The following is a 22,006-nucleotide window of genomic DNA, read 5'->3' on the forward strand; positions in this document are numbered from 1 at the left end:
CTCCTTGGTGATTCCTAACACCACCAGCAGAGGACAGAAGTGGCACGTCTACTCTGTAGCTTCAGATTGTGTCATGCTGTTGGATGATCAGACGAATGTGAACCAAAGATATCAATTTTACCTCTTTAAAACCGGTATTTAAATTGTATTTTCACCCTAAATACAATTTAGTGGTGTCAAAATACAGGAATTTCTAACTTAAACACAATACTTAAAAAAATATTGATATTCAATAACATCATTGATACCACAGGAAAAAACTGACATTGAGGGCATAAAATTAACTTTTTTTTTTCCAAAGAAAGGCTATAATATGGCAGCAATGACTTTTCTTTTCTTGGTCAATTGCAAAGAACAGCAGGATGACTTGAATAAACATTGACAATACGAAAAGCAAGAGGGCACAGCTGGTAGTGTTGGATCGATACTGTGGAAAAATGAGTATTGAAACCATATCAAATATTCAGAATTAAAATGTATATTGATACATTAGTATCTGTGACAACACTACAATCCAGTACTTGGAAACTGAATGTCTGTGGCAATGTCTATCACAAGACACATTGCAACACATTTTTTAAATATAATTTTTCAGGGCTTCTAATATCACAAATAAAACTTCCTAGACTGATACTATTTTGGATGGAAGCAGAAGATGCACGGTATATAGCACTCCCTCATTCTTGCTGTCATTTGCCCTTTTTCAGTCATTGTAGCTGAATGTCACAATTCCTCTGAGTTAATTGGACGGTTATTCAGATCACCTGTGGCGTAGGATATGGGGACGGGCTCCTAATTAACAATTAAGAGCAACTTGGTGCATTTCCCCTCTGGGCCAATCAAGGTGTGACTACACACTCTTAGGGTTTAAGAGAGGTTAACACACACAAGTCATTCTGATCTTTCCACTATCTAATGCAGACCTCATGTTAGCCAGAACCTCTGGTTTCTAGGCTCCTTTGAGACTTTTTGTGTTGTTTTCCCCACCCAGGGGCCATGCAATTTTAATTGAGCCATTTTGCCTAATGCAGTAGACTCCAGTAGACTGGCAGCATGTGAGGCTGTCAAACACTGCAAAGGGCATACCTGTTGATAAGGCTCTAAAAGAGAGAGCCAATCAGATAGCAAATGTGCTGTAGAAAACAAGTTATCCGTTTGTTTGCAGAGCTTAAGAACTAATGAGCATTGATGCCATTCAGTGGAAAGCACGGTAAACACAATCTGAGCTCCAAGAGTCCCTGAGTACAGAGCATCAAAACTTCCATCACATCTGCTGTCACTTGAAACAAGGATGTGCAACTTCTTGTGGCTGAGGTGCTTACAATGCACGAGTATGGGTTAATTATAGGCTGACCTGGAATCTCAAAACCTGGAAAAATGAAACAATAAATATCACCATGGCTACATATAGATATAACTAGATATAACTTGAAGGAAATATAATATTCAATATATATTATTTGTAATTTGGGTGAACTGACCCTTTAAAAGTGTCCTGGTAACAGGTTTTATACACTATCTGACCAAAGGTATGTTCTTTTCTTCTGGTGATGTATTTCATAGTTGGGCCCTTCATTAGTTCCAATTAAGATAAAACTCCATCAGTGTGCACTTTTTCCCGAGTCATTTTTGGGCCATGTCTTATTAAGCTGCCCGTTGCCATGTTTTTGCAAATTTAAAAAAACAGCTTAGGTTTCAAATGGTTAAACCGTCCACACAGGGATTTTTTTTTTGTTTGGTTTTTTTTTTGGGATGGTCAACAGTGCATCAATCTGTTCAAATTCATAACTGCACCCATGTGCCGCTCATTCGGATTCTGCTTATGCAGAGATCCCTGTTATTACCACCTCTATCTGGACATGATCATCATTTACCATCTGTCCTGAACTCGTCATGCCACATTTCATCGATTGGTGCTCTAACATCACTTCCTTCCTCGGTTGATCTAACACGAGTTGGTCTGAATTGCTGCAACAGTGCAGAATATCTTGCGAAAGTCATGCTAATCTGAGGTTACAACACCATCTGCTGATGAATTTGTGGCAGCAAAATAAGAACATCTAGTTCATGTTTCTCACCACCTGACATTCTTGCGAGAAAGAAAGTGACTCAGCTTTTAGCATGTGTCGCTTGCTGTCACTCTCTCATTTTGTTGATGGTAATTACCAACACTGTCACCAGATATACGGAGGTGTGATGGTTTAAGGCATCAATGCATTATCCTGCCAGTAGTAACCCCCCCTGGATCCTCCCACTCATCCTCTAGTTTCAGCCATATTGGAAGGTGTCACTTTATGCCTGATGATTATTCACAGCCACCTGTCTCTTCCTGCCCCATCAGAGGAGCTCTGTGCTGCTTACGCGGACATCCATGTATGCATTGCAGTTATTTTAGAAGGGTTAAAGAGAGTTCATCTTTGGCAACTTTTCTTCTTCACTGTTTCTGTCTTCCTGCTCTGATGTTTTATTTACTACCAGTCAGTGGCAGCAAAAAAAATCTGAGCCCTGTACAACACCTAAATTGTCCCCATTTCTCTTTAATAAATCAACTGCAGTGAGGAAGTGTTGATAATACACTAATGCATTAAGCAAAGCTGCAGAACTGAATATCTCAACATATTTCAGCCCTCTTTTTTCCACATGCTGTAAGTACTGTGATAAGATCTCACTTGACGATTTTAGAAAACGAATGAACATAATCTATGTCAGTTTTTGAGATCTCTATTATATATTCTGGGAATAACACAAAGGTTGTAGAGAATTTGGCTCCTGGTACCTCATGAACAATGAACACTGAAGGACTCCTGACCAGAAAATCATGCTTTGCACTTGGGAGAAGTTTCAGCTGGTTTAATCTGCAGTTGCCACCAGATGCCACTAAATCATACACACTGCTCCTTTAAAGGCACAATCTATATATTTACCAAAAAAAGAGTGAAACTAAAGGCAGTGCTGCTTATGTTATCAGCATGCTAACTATTGGAATATTAACTAGCTAACCAAGTTAAAAAACAATATTAATCCTTCAAAACCTATGCATATTGGCGTCATTTCTTTTAAAAACATTGGAAGAAGGCAATGAGCAGCAGAAGAGGAAATGACCCAAAGATTTGCAAGAAATTAGCAAAAAGTACAAGACAAGACAACCATTCTTAAAAACTATAGTAGAACTTTGTGTTCATTTGCCTTTCTTTTGAAAGATACAGCTGCTTTTCCTCCGAATCCACCCTTTTTCTCTACTCTGTCTTTCTTTTCTACAGCATGATTCCTCTTTAAATGACACAGTGACTTCACAATTACTCTTCAGCTCCAGCATTAGAACAATTGCTGAGATTGTCTATCCTCCTGCAGGATAAATGCTAAAATAACATCAAAAACTTTCAAAGTGCTTATTTTTATGTGCTGTGCTGTGCTGTGCTGCATTTTCCCACTGATTCTATGAATAATTATTTCACAGTATTCCCTTCAAAGATTGGTGTAGAGAACTTGCTCTTCTCACAGAGAAATACTAAAAATAAAAAGAGAAAGTGCACTCAGTCAGATGTTGTTGTTGATGGAAAGGAACGCTCAAAGCAATACAAAACATTTTCTCTTCTGCGCGCAGACACAACCCCCACAAATCAGAGCTGTGTGTCTTGACAACAAGACATATTGGGCTGTAAAACACAGACAGATCCCAGCATGGGGGGTGAATGGGCTGTTTGTGAATAAAGGCAAATTGCTTTGACCCACTGGGGCAAAAACTGCAAGAGCTCTGATTGGCAACAGTAAGTAAATTAGCTAATAGGCTGCCAGACACAGAGGAAGGCGGCTAATTGACTTTTATCTTTTAATTCTCCTTTTCCTAACAATGTGATGCTGTTTCCATACAGTAATAACCTTCAGGGTGTGAAAGTCAGTGCCTGTGTGTGTCTTCAGGGGTTTAGTGAGAGGGAGGACCTCTGACCTGACCCTGTTGGCAGCCAATAGCTGGTCACCTATCAAGGGGCTTCACACCGTCCCTCTGCATGTTGACATGGTGGTATTACACTGAGCGCGGGTCACTGAAATAATCTTTAAATTGTATCTGTTGTTAGAAGACTGTTATGAAATGACTATTAAATGACTATAACCAGTAAGAAATGAGTGGAAATGAGAGGAAATAAGAGGAAATTGACAATTATAAGAAAATCATTGTCATACAGTTCAGTGCTAATACGCCTAATTCCAGAGCCAATTATATCAAAGGAGCAGTGTGTAAAGTTTAAGGGGATTTAGTGGCATCTAGCAGTGAGTACCTCATACTGCAATCAACTAAAACTCCTCCCAGTTAGAGTTTCTTCAGTTTTCATTGTTCAGGAGTTTTTTTTTTACCATGAGATGAATTAATTGCAGAGGTCTTTTCCTCGATTTAAACCGCTAAAACGCTGTAGTTTAATGTGACAAATCAGTGTTTTTCCTAGGTTGTTTGGCCCATCACATATAGGCTGCTAGCCTAGCACCTGCTAATGTGTACTCACCTTTCTTCTCTGACAATTTAAGATCCAGATGTTCAGGAGGTTTTACCAGGAGCTGAATCATTCACAGATGTCTCTTCCTCTCCAAAACAAACAGACTCCGTGATTTAAACTATTAAAACCAGGGGGTTAGTAACATGTTACATGTAATACACTTGTGTCATTCTATAGTATAGATTTTCAGTTGTCTACCCATTACTGACAAAAAAATGCAGAATAAAGCAGTTTGGTGTAAAAAAAAAAAATGCTGTTTGGGGATGCTAACTATGACAGCCAATGTGAAAATGCAGAAATGCAAATGGCCCCATGTAAAACCAGTGTTTGGTTTATAGTTATAAACGGCTCATCTACGGTAAAAAAAAACACAATTATTATTTTTAGGTGATTATACTCTAAAGAGACATTATATTATATTCCATTTTTGCCAATACATCTTCCTATAATCTACACACTGGACCTTTAACTTCCACACACTTTGCTAAATCTGAGACTGGGATTATCAAACTAGCTGTCAAAGATGGAGAACTAATTTTCAAAAAGAAGAATCTGAGTTGTTTGGATGGACTTGGATGACTTGACTCTGTAGTGCAGAACAAAGCAAACTAATTAGTCGAGTGTGGATTGGTCTATCAGTCCTATTGTTCTCAGCCAGTGCTGTGCTATTGATCCAGCCAGCCAAGTCAATCTAATCAATCAATCTGCAGCAGACCAAGTGACAGGCGAGACCCACAGGTGACAAAACACAAGTCTTCAGTGACTGACTGGCTATTTTATTTTATAAACCCTAAAAACTAAAGGTAAAGCCATTTTGCATTGGAGAAGGAGTTAAAATGACTTGTTCATAATAATGTATTTAGTTTTCAGGGAAACGTGGGAGTGGAGTTTCAAGGGAGATGAGAAAGTTTATTATGTAATTTGTTTGTTTGCAATGATTCAACATGTTTTTATGTACCATTGTCAAGTTTGCTGTTTCCACCCAGGGCCACTTTGGAAATGTGCGTTTTTAGTTATGCTCTTATGTGCTATTCTCTAGGATTTTTTTTATCATGATACTCTTTTGAGTCTTTGTGCTTTTAAATTCCTTATAAAAATCTAATCAAAAACCATAAATACATGGTCTAACTATTGACCTTCTCTTTTGAAATAGTGCACATTATTCTGAACAAAATATTTAACAAAACCCAAGTTTATAACGCAGCTGTTCTGTTATCCTTGACAAAACAACTCGTCTGTACTCTCTGAGAGCATCACTGACTGCGTGCAGCACAGGGATGTTAGAAAGCCTGTGGAATGGCGAGCTCCTATTGGCTGCTGCTCGCTTGAATAAAGAGCCGCAGTGGCAAATTCAATCAGATCAACTGCGAGCTTCCTCCGAGAGCCACGCACCAGGACGCTCCACCACACTGGGACCGTTTCTGGGTTTTTCCTCTTCTTGTTTTGTTTTTTTCTCCACATTTTCAGCAACGAACCCTGGATCATCATTAGCACCATGAAGGAAAGGAGAAATACACAGCCGCTGGTGGTGAGATGTAAACTGGTTCTTGTGGGAGATGTTCAATGCGGAAAAACGGCGATGTTGCAAGTTCTGGCGAAGGATTGTTATCCAGAGGTATGCTCTTAATGTGGTTCTTATAAAATGCATTTAACGTGTGTGCAGGAGGCTGCTCTCTATTTATATTGATAATCAGAATGTGAAGTCTTTTAAATGATTAAAATGATGAACGTGTCAGAGAAAAGCGGTGCGCATGTTGCAGACAATCTGTTTTCATGCGCATTTTCTTCCAAAAATCGTCCTCTTCGTGTGTTTTAATGTGTTTACCGCAATACTTTTAGATGCTTTTTTAAAAAACGCACAATGAATGAAAATGTAGGCTATATATATATAATTTTTTTTTATGTTTGCTTCATGTTCTTTTGGCCTGCATATTTCTTGCAGCTGCAGTGATTCACGTGATTGATCGATCCGAAATTCATTCAAACTGAGAAAAGGAAACAAAAATCTTATTCTAAGGCTTAATGTTTTATTAAACCCTCAATGCGTGTTTTCGTGTTGCACTAATTAGCCAGATAAATTCCATTACCTGTAGCTGACTGACTGACACCTCCCCACTAATGGCACCATGTTGCTAATTGCTCTCCAGACCTACGTGCCCACGGTATTTGAAAACTACACAGCCTGTCTGGAGCTGGAGGAGCAGCGAGTGGAGCTCAGTCTGTGGGACACTTCAGGTAACTCATCACCTTTTTCTTGTATTTATCTGGCTGATCATGGCCTGCCATTCTGCCTGCAGCACTGAGGGGGAATACAAGGCAATGCGCTGCGAATGTAATGAGCGTCTGTCTTAGAAAGCAGAGCTGTGTCTTGGAAAGGTCCTCTGGATGGATGTTCTTCTTTTCGGAGCAAGAAATGTAATTGTCATAATCATGGAATGTAGAGGGTATCATGTTAGTGGTGTTTTACCATTTACAACCTGGTTCAGTTTTCTTGCGTTGCATTCAGATGCCTCTCACAAGCTATTTAACCCCTTGAAACCCGAGGAAAAAGAAAAATTAGTAAAAGTAAAAGAAAATGAACTGATTTTTTTTTAAGGGGGGGGGGTAGAAGAATATATTTATAGTCATTATAATTATATAAAGAAAAAATAAACTATATACTTGTAAATGAGCATAAATAAAAACATTTCTGCACTTATAATAAGGCATTTTATTGTTTGTTTTTGCTTTTTACTTTTCTTTTTTTGCTTATTTTTTGTGACTTTTTACTAGCCTAATTTCTTGCTATTTTTTGGGCCCTGTGTTGTTAAGTTTCCCATTGCTCCTTGTGTATTTGAAAGAAATTGAACCAATTTGCTCAGGTTTCAAATGGTTGATTACATAAAGGCTAAAATGCAGGCCTCATACTCTTTGTTTTCATCCATCATTGAACCAAATATATGCACTTGTTGAGCTGCAGCTTCTCCATCTTCAATATTGGAATTGCAGCTGATTTAGTTTCCTCTTATATCATCTGATGCATTTTTTTGCATGTGGCAGGATAAAAGATTCACAGATCTACAAGTCTGTGCCAAAATGTTTCACTAGAAACTCGGCAGAGAGACGGGGATTATTCCGCTTCACTTGTTGTTATTGCTGACTTTGTGCATCATATGTTCATTTACACTAAGCGTGGAAAAGAGGGTCAATGTGTCAGTGTGGATCTCCCAGGGGATCTGCTGTTAGTTGTGTGTTGACCTGAATACCGCGAACACGGGTCTGCAGCACCTGTTTGATTGCCTTCATGCTCACTGCACAATGGTTCCTCTCTCCACTCGTGCTGGATGTAATCGCAGGCTCACTAGGTCACCGCAAGTTGGCTCGTGTGTGTTTTTGTGTGTCTGCGTTCAACAAATCCTTTATGTAACAGACCCACTTGCGTGAGATGATGCAGTATTTACTCTCAGTTTTCCCCCGATGTTATCCAAAAGCAGCAACGGGGGAAAAGAAGAGAGTGTAATTCCCTCCCCAGACCAAATCCTGCTTTTTAATCCCAGACTGTGGACCTTTGGTACGGCCAGCAGGAGTGGGCCCGGTGCCGGGGGATGATGGGCACACAGAGAGACATCCTGTTGGGCAGGAAGGTTTTCTGGAGCAGACAGACAGGAGGCAGCTCAGAAACTCTGGTGACCTGCATTTGCCTCCATATGCTGCTCTGGGTCACCCACAGAACAGCATGATGCAGAGGATTAAGACTCTGAATAGGTCCACTGGGCCACCCCTTCTGACCGACCCACGAGTCTGAGTCGGATGCTTTCTCTTTCTTTCTTAATTCTTTCTTGCTTGCTTTCTTTGTTTGTTGGATTGTGTTTTTGTTTCTTCTTCATCCTTTTACTTGTTTCTGTTCTCATTTACACTGTTTTCCTGTCGATTTTGTTTCCAATCTTTTCTTCCCTCTGTTAACTGTTTTCTTTGTTGTTTCCTCGTTATCCATTCACAATCCAAAATTGCACCAGTTAGTTTCTAGCTAATTTGCATCACAAGGAACAATGAACGTATTCAATAAGAAACATACCAGGTAATACAGCGAGGATAGCAGTGGTGTGAGATTTTCAGGGTACTACAAATGCCTCAGAAAATACATTAGTTGCCATTATTATAGTGAAATGTATTGCACAATAATTTTCATTGCTATATTACCAGTTATCATGTCTACATATGACGCGCTGAGTATCGTCCTGTGTTTGCTGTTGACGTTGCGGGACACCCTCTCAGTTTAAGCCTGTTAAATATATTATGTCAATTTACACATAAAACGTGCAGTGTCTGCTTATTAGATGCATACAGTGTTTTTCAAAATAAACTTACAACATTGGTAAGACACCTCATGTTTATATATGAAGGTCAGTTTCTCTGTCCAATTGCTTTTTTTTTTCTTCAAAACTGCAGATAAGCAGATATACACAGTATGATAAACATAATAATAAAAATATTCATACCACAGTATGAAACCGTTTTACTGCTGCACTCTAACTCCAACAAAACATGTATAGCATATCTGCTTTACAGACAATTAGAAATTATCAGATTGAATAGGCCACAAGTGGTAAAGCAGAAAGTTATTTGTGGTGATGTTAATATTTTTATTTGCAGCCAGCTTTAGGTTTGATTTAAAGACTGAATTTTCACTCTCTCGTTCTACTGAGAGGAGAACTTACATCAGCCCCTCCTCCCCATCAGTTGTTCTTGATGACTCTCATGTATCTCATGTCAGACTCCTGGTGATGGATGACAGGCATCTGTTGGTTACACTGTACAGTTTCTTTTCCTCACTGTAATTTCCTTTAATTGCATGGAGTTGTGCCGCTGCAGCCCCGCCACACTGAGAGGGTCTCCTCATTATCCTGACTCCCCCTCATTGATTGGACTGACCTCATCACTGGCTCCACATGGCAGGCAGCTCCTTCTTCGAGCCCAGCCATGGATTTACAGACTAAAATCAATCCCCCAGTTTTAATCAGCCCGGTCCGATCGGACATGCAGGGGGGAGAGTGAAAGAGAGGAACGGCGTCCAGTAGCTGTAACTCATGAATGGTGGATAATGAATCTTGTTATGGTGTTAGTGGGTGATTTATTTCAGGTTGAATGGTCTTGCTGATAAAGCTTTAGAGTGTTAGAAGATACTGTATATGTAATCATTTTATTATATGAGTAATGAATGCGATTGATTTCTAATGAACCCAATATCCATTTGAGCTGATGAAACAATCTGTTTGATTGTAACAGAGAGGCTTTGTTAACAGACAATAATCATGTTAATGGAAATATATCCGTAATTTTTAACAGCCACTCAGCTTTTAGTCATTTTTAGGGTTCAGTCTGTTTTACAGCTGCAACTACTGATTGTTTTAACCACTGATCAATCAGTCTATGTTTGTGATTGGTGCTGGCACGATATACGATTTTCCCTACATGAATCCATGAGTCCAAAGAATTCATAATAACTAATATTATCATGATACCTACAGCAAATCCGGAAAGAAAAGTAATAATAAGGCTATCAGTTACATTCATCTTTGACTTTGTTTATCGTGAGTGTTGTCTCTGTTGTGATAAATGAAATACACCCAAAATATGACTGTAGGGAGAGGGAGACAAAGCACGAATGTAAAACAAAGGTATTTTTACATCATAAGTTATTTAAATGACTAACCAGTGCATCAAATCACTGGACGTTTCAGGGCTAGATTAGTTTTTGCAGTGAAAATGCATCATTTTACAGTAATAGTGTACCTAGCAGGCTGGGTTTCTTGATTGGTATTAGCAATATTATTTTAACTATACCAACAATTTCAGTCCTGTTTTCTATCAATTACATTTATATACAACCAATATGAAACAGCAAATCCACTTTGAGAGAAACGTAATGCCAGGCATATTATATTTTCTCTTAATATAGTGAGGAAATGTTGCTAGTCTAATTTATGTATCTTGCAAGTCATAAAAATGTTGACACTGAACATATCAGCAAATTTGACTGAAAATGTATTTCTGTTGTTTATGCCAAAATAGGCAATCTTGTAATACAATATCCACTTGCACAGTATTATTTTTTAATAGCTTTGTTAGTAACATTTAACCAAAGTCACAATCTTTCTTCGACCTTAATCAATGTTGCCTTAATCTAAGACAGGAGTCTGGACACGAATATGAAGTTCTGGCCTCTCGGCCCTACACTTTGTACGCCCAAGATCCTCCCCAACCACCTCCTCCCAAAGCCAACGCAGTCCATTAATGTAGTGTTTCATTACCTGAAAGAAACATAATCCAAGCAGCGATTACGTTGCTGCAACAACAAGCAGTTTAGTCACGTACAAACGTGACTTGTAGGAGACAGGGTTGACAGTTTTTGCCTCTGAGGTTCTGACTACGTTAGAGATTATAAACAGGATACACTTTTAATGTAATGCACATCAAGGCTGCACTTAAATTTTTTTAAACCATCTATGTTTTGAGTCGACTTCCAAAGAGCAGAGTGTGATGAGCTTTGACAGTGTCAAGTTACAAAGAAAAGCTTGTTAACAGCTCAGACGTGGTGATGCTCAGGAACAAAGAGCCGACCTCTCTCTTCCTGCAGGGGGTCTTTGGCTCCGATTCTGACTGACTCTGGCATGTGAAACCAGGGAACAACTGTCTGACGCAATGTAGAGTGTTTTTTGGCCTGGCTGTGAAGTCCGTAGTTATCGGCTGCAGCAGCAGCTCCCAGTCGGCTGAGTGTGGGTGGAGGGGCCGGGCTACACTCATCCCCAAATCTGTGAGTCATCCCATCACTGGATCATTAATCTGTCTGACCCCTGCATTCTCACTGTAGGAGAGGAGTGTGCTAATGATGAAGACGGGCTATGTCGCTCAGTTAATTTAGCACACATGCACAAAAATACACTCCTGTACACACCGAAAAAGCACATCCTCCCCTCCCCCACCTGTACGCTCCAACATGAGGCCTGTCGTCTCGGCCTGCAAAGCCTACTCCGGCTCTGGCCCAATTTTCACCTCGACACATAGCTCTGGGCGCCGCACCATCAAGACGGATGGAGTGGAGCTCAGCTGCAGGAATTTGGTTATGCTCTTTTCTTTTCCCTCCATTCCCCAGTTAGTGAGCCTCACTCTCCATGTTTCATGCCTCAGAAACTCTCCATCTGTTGTCGAGGCATGCTGTTGAGAAAAAGGAAGAAAGGGAACATTTGGAGCATGCTAAGGCTCTGCATGTATATTGATCTATCCAAGCCATTCTTTGGGTCGTTGCAATGGAGGGAAGAGAGGGAAAGAGACAGAGACTGGTGCTCTGTGATATCAGACTGCAGGGGGTGAAGGATTAATGGCATAGGAGGGCTCTTTGTGATCTCCCTCAGTCGGCTACACTCCTGCTTTCCTTCCTCTCTGCCTCCTGGCTTTTTCTTGCCACAATAGAAAAAGCTATTTCTTCCAGGATTAGAAACTGGGTCCTGGAGTGTCGGGAGAGTGCTGCCAAGGCTGCTACTGTACCCAAACAGCATGCTGCAGAGCTTCAAACACTAATATTTACACATTCATATCTTTTTTTATTTTATTCCTTTGAAGATAGGATAAATACGCCCACTGAATCATGAATCCTTTGTCCAAAATAAAAGATAATATTGATTTCTGTGTTAAAAAAAAAACATCCTAGATGTCCCCTCCATCTCCCCTTCCTCTTGACAGGGTAACTAATTTGTCAGCTTTAATTGCAAAGGCTCTTGGACCCCATGTGTAGCTTTCCATTGATTGCTGCATTTAGATCAGTGGCCATTTAATGCGGAATCACACCCAGGTTCCCCAGTTCTGTGATAACCCTTTGAGGGAGATTGAGGAGATTTATAGAGCGCCCTGACTCTCCCATGAGACATCCCCCACCACCACCATTACACACACACACACACACACAGAGAGTGAGAGAGAGAGAGAGAGAGAGAGAGAGAGAGAGTCTTGTTTAATCAACCTAGTGGTGCTAATTGTTCTGATTTTAATGTGTCAGTCAGCAAACACAAAGTTGTCTCACAGATGAGCGAGGTTTTTCTTCTCCATCCCTTGATTTAAATGGTGTTTGGGCAATAACATAATTTGCATTCACAAGGTGGCAACATCTTTCCCTTTTTGTAAAAACACTGTAAATCATTAACTTCAATCAGACAGTTTTGGTTAATTTGCTACTTAAGAGTAGAACAAAGTCTTTTTTCTGTCCAAAAGGCATTGAAAAATGAGTTTTAATACAACAAGCGTGTCCCTTTGTTCCTTTGCTGCGATGTTTACTTTCTTCAGGACATTGAGCCCAGAGGAATTTCATAGCAGCTTGTCATTATTCCACTCACAGCGCCCAGCAGCTGGCAAATTCAGTTTTACCCTTTGATAATGTGGAAAATCATTAAGTATTCATGAAACTGATCTGTATGCACACACGCATGTTGTGTGTGCTTTTTTCATATGTTTTCATCTGATGCATTGTTTTCCACACTCTAAATCAATTAGGATGGTTGTGTAATATCTAATGAGTGATTACACACACTGCTTTTGTTTTCTGTGGCTATAAGAGGAACACTGAATCCCTTTTGGGATTCACACGGAGCCTAAAGTAAACATGTTAATCCCATTGAGCTGCTCCTCTTCTGTTTTATCTGATCGCAGACCCCTGGCTGCTGCCAAATTTAAATAGTGAGTCTGCGTGTCATTGTAAGGTGTGGCGTTACCGTGTGGATATGAGTTGTGGTCCCCAACTCTGTTGTGGAGCAGAGGAATGTCCCCAACAGTGGGTGGGTGGGCAGTTTGCGGTGTAAAATGATTGATTGGCAGTTAAAGCAAGCCTTTATGGAGAGGTGGGAGGAATGCCTGATGTAGATGGTGGATTCCAAGGCTGTTGCTGTGGTAACAGAGGGACTGGAGGTATTGCGCGCAGAGCAGAGGATTTTTTGGGGGGTGGGTGGTTTACTTAAGGATTCTGAGCATGAGTGGGAGCGTCTGCCTGCCCTGAGCCCCACCGTTCCACTTGCGTAATCTACTGCAAGAGAAGATCAATGAGGATTTAGTGCTCGATTGTCATCTTCTCTACCTCTGAAATGCCAGCAGAGGATATAGGAGCAGGGAAAAGAGCAGTTGCAGGGACAGCAAAGTGAGGCTCAGCAGGAGAAGCGATGCCGATTGCACATAATCCCTGCAGCTGTATTCTCTCTCTCTGCCTCTGACACTCTGCTGCTCCATCACCCGTTTTGCCCTGACCAGCTGCCTGGTGTCACAGCATTCAATTCCTGACGCAATCTCCACCTTAAATGAATTAATTATTTGCTGAAATCATTCATTCTTAGACATTTTACTAAACAAATTTAGCCCAGACCCATCTCTTTGAGACGGGGGCAAATTTTTTTTCATTCAATTTTTTTCATAAACATGGGAAAGGGAATGTAAAAATAATACAGTGAAATAAAACAAGGAAAAATGCCCTAAAAAATGCTTAAAATTATAATTCTGTAAAGATAATTTTTATATGAAATGAAAATCATTGTAAATATAGTTCTGTGGACACAGCTAATTTTTAAAAAATATATATTTTTGAAAGCCTCATTCACACTGCACGAAAAACCCTGTTTACACCCACCAGTATATGGCTTTTTAATGTAATGAGAATGCATACAATTAGCATTCACACCTGGGTCAAATGATTCTACAGTAGACATAGGTTTTTATCACCGCTGGCTCCGATTGATGGGAACATATCACCCGGGTGAACACGCTAATTTCAGCTTCTTAACTGGCAAGATGCAATGATTCGTCTTCACTAATTACTGTCCGTCTCCTTCTAAGCAGCTAAAACACTGATCCAAATACATCTGCACCGAGTTTGAAAGATAAACTGTATATGTAAGAGATATATAAAGAGAAGAAACCACTGAAAAGTTTTCAAAGACCTTCCTGCTGCTGTCTACTGTTTACCTTACATTGCAAGGACATACTTACAATACAACACACACACCATTATTTTGCAGGTTTAATTGTGTTTCGAACACCTGCGTGCACACACTACTTGTGGTGGGAAAGAGGTATACATATCTACTAATGTCTTGCTATTTGTGGGACATTTCATACATAATTCTTAATGTCTTTTTCCCATGTTTTGGAAAAAAGTCAAACCAATTTGCTCAGGTTTCAAAGGTTTAAACACTTATGAAAGGTGTCTGAATGTGGCACAAGAAAAGTAATGGCGATCTCAGAACTGGTACTACCTCTCGTTATGGATTAACAGCAAGACAACTCTGTCCCCTCAGTCTACTATTTGACTATACAGAATGGCGAGGCGCAAACATTCCTGCCTTGATCAGGTAGTGTAAAAGGTGCTTATATGCAGGTCTGACCTCAAAGTTTTAAAAAATCAAAAGGCCCATCAAACATTTAGGAACAAAAACTTGTAGAGGAACTTTGAGAACTACAAGATATGTAAACTACAATTGTGCATTTCACCATAAGGATGACAAAAACATTGAGGACTTTTGCCAATATTTCAAAAGGTGGCTGTGCAAGAATCCTCTGAAACGTCACAAATCAGCAATATTCAGCTCTCAACACATTCTCCCTTGAGTGTGATCAAAAGTGTCTGCACTGACATCACTGATGGCACATGAAACAACTTGATATCAGATATGCATGCGTGTGTTTTATTCACATTAATAATTCTCTGTTTTCTGCCCTTCAAGGTTCTCCATACTACGATAATGTGAGGCCTCTCTGCTATAGTGACTCAGATGCAGTTTTGCTGTGTTTTGACATCAGCCGCCCAGACACTGTGGACAGCAGTCTGAAGAAGGTAATGGCTTAATAGTAATAGTTTTTGTGTCACATAGTCACATATTTAAATCAGCCGTTCCTTTAAATATAGCTTGTTTTTGTGATTGTATACCGTAGGACTATGTAATATGCATTTACAAGTCAATATTTACTGTACACTTTGGCAAAATGGATCCAGCGAACCAGCTGTCCTTTGTGTCCACAGTGGAAAACTGAGATCCTGGACTTCTGTCCGAGTACACGGATCCTGCTCATTGGCTGTAAGACCGACCTGCGCACAGATGTCTGCACACTGATGGAGCTGTCCAATCAGAAACAGACTCCCATCACCTATGAGCAGGTGAGACTCAAGAAAAGACTCACAAAGTTTTTTCAGGAATAAAGTAAACACCTGGATTAAAAACATAAACAAACAAACAACGACAAAAAAAACATGTATGACCAACACATGCAAAGAGATTCTGTGCAGGATTTTCCTACAGACAATGTAGAGATTCATATAAAAGTAATCACTCTCAATCATCCATTATGACCCACTAGTGTACACAGCTCTTGTTTACTGGCAATGGGGAAAAAAGTCTTACCCCTTTTTTAAAAAAAATCATAAATGTGCTAATTTTGTTGGCAAAGAGATAACACCAAATGTATCATTTTGTTGTTCTATTTTATATCAGGGCTGGGCAGTTTAAACAAAAATAAAATTCACAATAATCAGCAGACCTCTTAATGTCAATAAACACTTCACACCTTGAATGTGAATGCACTCTCACTGGAGCTGTTTTTGTCAGCTGGCATCCTCAAGGGTTTCAAAGTCATTTTTGTAATCTGATTTCTTTACTTCTTGAAAACCATCCTAATTTAAATGGCAGATGATAAATCATAAATATCAGTAATTCCCATTTCATTTTTTTTTACGAGGGTCAAAGGGTCACACATATAATGAGTCTTCAACTAGAAGAGTCAGTGATGGCATGCTCCCTCGATTTTTATTTCATAGCTGTTTTATGAGCTTGCAAGGCCATTTCCTCCTGACCTCGACACTACATTGTGACCCTGGTGCAAATTTAAAAAAATGAAAATGTATCAAAGGACATTTCGAACGTCACCCTTCATCACATATATTGCAGGGTTCTGCTATGGCCAAGCAGCTGGGTGCAGAGGCATACCTGGAGTGCTCGGCGTTCACCTCTGAGAAAAGCATCCACAGCGTGTTTCGCACTGCAGCGATGGCCTGCATCAACAAGCTGCAGCCTCTCCCAAAGCCCAGCCCCACCCGCCGCCTCTCCAAAAGACTGCTCCACCTGCCCAGCAAGTCGGATTTGCTCTCGTCCACCTTCAAGAAGGAGAAGGCCAAGAGCTGCTCGGTCATGTGAGTGGAGACCTCCTGGGTTACAGTTCTCACATGCAACCCCCAGCCCCCGTCTCTTTGGTCTCGGGGAAGGGGGGGTGGGCACGATGGTTTTATCAGGGCTACCTGCTGAATCCTTCCCTCACCCCCCCGGAAACCAAACACCCCTCAGAAGAGGTGGACACCTCGCTGTCCACTTGCTCCTGAACCTTTTAGCGCACATCCATCTTTCTCCACTACTGTTTATCCTGCTTTCGAAGAAACAAGGTTTGATCATCGAGCTCTCATTTTTTTTCACCTGTAAACAGTATGCAACTACAATGGTGTTACATCTGTCTGATTTTACTATCTCTAGGCACATGTTGATTTTGTCCAAATTGGAAATGTGCAACGTGTGACGTTTAATCTTGTGATGTAAATGCCTCTCAGACAATTCAATGGATATTTTTCTAAGTACAAAAATAAATCTAGCATGAAACCGACAGGAATTAGCAAAATCCTGTACATCCCTCTTAGTAAGGTGTGTGAGGTGTGAAATAGCTTGTCCCTGGTGTCCCCATTTAGGCCTGTGAAAGCACAGAGATGTAGAGGGAGTAGTGGGACAGACCACAGCAAGAGCTATTACATAGAGAGCTGTTCTCATTGTCTCAGTGTTGATGAGAGCAGGGATAAGAGCTGTGAGCGCAGGCTGCTGTGCAGACAGCAGTCTAGACTATTTCAACCTGCATTGATTGTTGATGCATGGTTGTGTAGCTCTGGAAAGCGGTGCTCCACAAGCTTTCAGTGGACTAAGTGGAGGAGGCTGAAGAGGCTTTGTGTGTACAAAATGACTGCAGAAAAGTGGACACGAAAAAAAAAAATAAAGAGAAGTTTAGTTGGGCTTCCGGTGTCTCTGCTGTCACAGCAGTCTATTTGAAAATACTATTTTGGTGATAGGACAAACACATTTTAATGGATGAGAAAATATGCTTTTGTTGTGACCAGAAGCATAAAAACAGTTCAATGCCGAGCTGTCGAGCGTTATTTATGAAGCTGTGGCTGGTTATTGATGCCAGTCAAAGTGTTATGAGGCATATTTAAAAGCATAGGATAACGCCTACCTAAGTCAGGCCGGGATAATGGGATAAATCTGGTCTGCAGTTTCAAAGATTTGTAGCATTGCGTTGTTGACAGTTTTTCAACAATTCTCAAATGGTATGCAGTTTTGAAAAATGCCTTTCATATCATGTTCCCGGAAGTCATTGAGATTTTTTGACTACTGTAAAATGCCTTTGGATTTCTCTTGTTTGCAACAATCCAATGTAGCACTCCCAACCTGACTCTACTCTTCCAAGAAGTTTTTGTGTTGTACACTCTTGTTTATCTATTGACCTCCAATAAGCAGCATTTACTGTAGGTAATGACAACTATGGAGCAAAAATTGGACCCTTTTTTCTGAGCTTAAATCTTTGGCTTCATGGTTATGTGTTTGTGCAGCATTGATCTCTGTGCTTCTAACCATAAAGCAATAATGATTTAAGTGCTTGTGATGCAAGGTAACCCGTGCGGCAATAAAGATGCAGCTTTGTGATAACTGTCATGCTATAGCTCCACGGACATCCATGTTATAGATTGAACCATCTCTGCTGTACAAAGAGGCTACTGATCTGTGTTTGCCCCTCCTCCTCTGTATAAGTAGCCACTGGTATACAGAAAAACCAATGACAATGTCCTGCTATGAAATAGATAAAGAGTATGTGAATAAGAGGGAGCCATGCTCTTTGAGTTGGAGATGCTAGACTTTGCTGTCAATGTTACATTTAGAACCATAATAAAATGTATTGAGGCGGCAGGACTTAAATCAGCTGCTTGACAGTGAAGTGTGTACTTTTAAAATTGGAAATTTACTTCAAAAGTCTAACAATCATCTTGTAAAAAGGGCTAGTGTGTGGGAAAAACAAGATGTAAGGAGAACAAGTAATCAAAATGCACAGGCTGGCCCTGTTCAAAGAAAGCTATTTTTCCATTCTTTGTTTATTTGGTTGATGTAATTTTTTTTTCTTATTTTTTTCTTTGGTATTTAAGCGCATGATGTGAGTTGTGTTGTTTTGGAAATATCTCTGAGATGGTTGTAGCGTCTTTATGGAGCTGCCCCCCCGGTAGTCGGAGGAACTTAAAGCTATGATTTGCACAAAGGCTTCCAGTTCATGTTCACACACCAAATTCCTCAGCATTGCCTAGCAACAATTCAGCGTAGGAAACAGAGACTGGCTCTTGGGTTGGTTGTGTGGACAGAGAGGGTTGGCTCACAAGCAGACATCCCCACATCCATTGTTACAGCATCAGTTATGCATTTTTCTTTTCTTTTTTGTTAAAAAAACAAACATTTCTTTATGTTTTTTCTTTGGGTTATGGAGCTGATGCCAGGGCTTCTGATGATGGGATAGATGGACGGCTCACAGACCATGTCAGTTAATATGCAGCCTTCGTGTTGTAGTCAGTGTGTGGTACATTGGTGCAGTCAAACTCCTAAGCATGTCCTATTAAAGTTGTATGATTGTACATACTGTCTCTTGTTTTATAATCATTGTGAGACATCGCAAAGGATGTCACATGAAAATATTGTTGTTGGTGTGAGTATTTATTTGGTGGCATTTTTTTGCCTTTTTGATTGACATGTACATTTGTTTAAAAATCTATTTTGGAATTTGACTTTTTTCCTTTTTTTCTTATCTTTTGTCCTTTTTTTTGCTGTGTTAATAAAGCTTGCCCTGTCTGGCACCCTTGAATGGAATTGTCGTTCTCCTGTCATTTGAAACTTAAGTTTTTAATAAGACTGTCAGAATTAATATATATTATATAATATAATATTCAGGCTCAGACTGGCTGGTCTGGCATTTCAGACAGATGCCAGATAGAGTGGCCCAGGGGGCCATGTAACGCTTATTAATTCAACTGTCCATATGAAAAATGAAAATAAAAAATTTGGAAAATCAACTTGAGTTTTCTAGAATTGCATCTTTAGTTTAACAAAGCAATGTGGAATTAAGATATTGAAGTCATTGGAAAAACGATCTGGATACAGTCGGCCGCCACCAGCAATGTTGAAAAAAGCTGTCGGGAGAAAAAACAGAAAGGTCTGCCGGCAGCGGCCGACCTGATGCTGGAACAACCCAACTGATTAGGGGGTTACACAGCCCCAAAAATGTAAATAGTCTATTTGTGTAAGGCAGGTACAGTGGTACCGGCCGTTGTCACCTCCCCACACAGCTTCAAGTGGAACGGTCCATCATGCAATGTCAGAGGTCAAGCAGGAAGTAAATTGAATCTAGGCGGCAGACAAAGTGGCGCGATTGAAATAAAAACACAAATGGACAGAAAAAGGAAGCCAAAAACTAAAAGCTGGAGCAGAGAAAGTTCGACAAAAAAAAACCAACAACAAAAAAAAAACAATCGAGGCTGATGTTGCAGGTTGTTTCCAAAGTTCAGACTTATTTGAAAAGTACGTTAGCATCGAAAGTCTTCGTTAGCAGCGGCAATGACAACAATATGCGGACACCAGAGGAGGACAGAGAGTCCAGGACATCTTTCCAACCACGGCTTACGTCAAACGATGACAAGGACAGAGGGTGGACAGAATGATCGGGATGAGACTGATACTGGCGGAGTAACGTTTACAGGCCAGGGACAAGAGGGGGAGGACCAGCGACGAGACAACTGCTAATCAGGTGAGACAGCTACAGCTAGCAAACGGAGCTAGCCAGTTAGCAGCAGTACTAGCATTACCAATTCTGTAGGCTTAGGTGGCTTCAATGTAGCTCTTTTCAAGTGTGCTGTTAGTGTTTCTGTGTTTTAAATACTGTTGAGAAGCGGATATCAGTGTTGTGTTGGCGTTAATTTAGTGTACATGAGTCCTGCTTTGTAAACTCTGTGTTGATGAGATACAGGTGAGATATAGATGCTTTATGAATGTATGTCTTGGTTGATATGTTGTGTTGGTGTTAATTTAGTATACCTGGGTCCTGTGTTGAGAAGATACAGGTGAATGTAACTGCTGTGCTGTAGGAGCTGTACCGGGCTGAGTTTTAAAGCTGGAGTGATGATACTGGTATCCTGAAGCTAGAAAACCTTAATAATGCTCCAAAGTTGGTCTACATCTTGGCTATGGGCAAACGGCATAGTCATTTCACAGGGGTCCCGTGACCTCTGACCCAAAGATATCTGAATGAGTGATGATGAGTGAATGATCCACGAGTCTCCCCTTTACAGACATGCCCACTTTATGTTAGTCCCATGCCGTTTTTTACTGTCATTTGATTCCGAATCAAGACAATCTGGTACGAATTGATTTACCTTGTCAATGTGGACTGTAAAACTGTTTTGTAATGTAAAATAATGGAAGTGAAAATGTGATTAAAAATGTGATTAATTGCGAGTAACTATGGCAATTCTGCGATTCAAACTTTTAAGCGTTTCACAGCCCTAGTTGTTATCAATTCAAAAGTATCCTAATACAGCAGTTCATATGATATCAACCAAATTAGTGTCATCACCAATGGCACATAATGCAATGTATTTAATGTAAGGTTACAAACTTAACTCTAAGTTATGTAGGTTAATTTTAGGAAAAGATGCTGTGTGCGGTTTATCTCAGAAATTAGAGGTCGGAGCTACAGATGATGTCACACTTAAGGGGACATTCCAGTTGACATGTATGACTGGGAAATTGGAAATCCTGAAGGCATCAAGAAACATAGAGACGATTTATATTATGACTCATTGTTCACTTGGTTTCCCATGATCCCAAACACTGGTGTACTGGGGGAAACTCGTGTGTTTTCTGATTCATCCACCACTCCAACCTGCGTTTTTATGCAGACTTTAGACTATGTCCTTCGTAAGTCCTGTCAGTGCTTTGCTTATGTGATTGCAGCCTTCCCAATTTTGTAGGTTATACACAAATTCCTGGCTTACGATTACAAGAGATATATACAAATCGTTGCGAAATACCTTTTGTAAATATATATTCACAAACAGTGCATGAAAGCAGCCTGAACAATGAATTATCGAAAGACCTCCTTCTCTGTGATGATGCTCTTTAAGATATACCATTTCACAGTATTAGCTTAAAAATTCAAATGAGAGTCAAAATATTTACTCAAGAATCAAAAGAAAGCAGCTGGTGGTGAGATTAATTATGTATTTGCATATGCAAGTACATATTTGAGTCTTTTCTAAATACATTTATGCAAAAAAATATATATATTTAAGTACACTTACTTGATAAAATAAGTGTCCAAGTGTGATTGCATGAAAAGTCTTGGGAAATACAGCAGTTTGGATTTGGCTGTTGAGATGTCTC

The 22,006-nt window shown here is 40.1% G+C and overlaps 1 protein-coding gene across 1 annotated transcript; it reads left to right on the plus strand.

The window, feature by feature from the left end:
• Nucleotides 1-5,838: 5,838 nt before the first annotated feature.
• rnd1b (Rho family GTPase 1b) lies at nucleotides 5,839-19,433 on the plus strand. The gene is made up of 5 exons (XM_042491894.2): nucleotides 5,839-6,105; nucleotides 6,638-6,725; nucleotides 15,227-15,336; nucleotides 15,523-15,657; nucleotides 16,445-19,433. Exons 1-5 carry the CDS (start codon nucleotides 5,986-5,988, stop codon nucleotides 16,688-16,690), a joined length of 699 nt encoding a protein of 232 aa, XP_042347828.1. The 5' UTR covers nucleotides 5,839-5,985; the 3' UTR covers nucleotides 16,691-19,433.
• Nucleotides 19,434-22,006: the final 2,573 nt, after the last annotated feature.

This window comes from Plectropomus leopardus, chromosome 9 (genome assembly GCF_026936395.1).
Source record: "Plectropomus leopardus strain MGB_pleo_1.0 chromosome 9, ASM2693639v1, whole genome shotgun sequence".
Classification (NCBI taxonomy): domain Eukaryota; kingdom Metazoa; phylum Chordata; class Actinopteri; order Perciformes; family Serranidae; genus Plectropomus; species Plectropomus leopardus.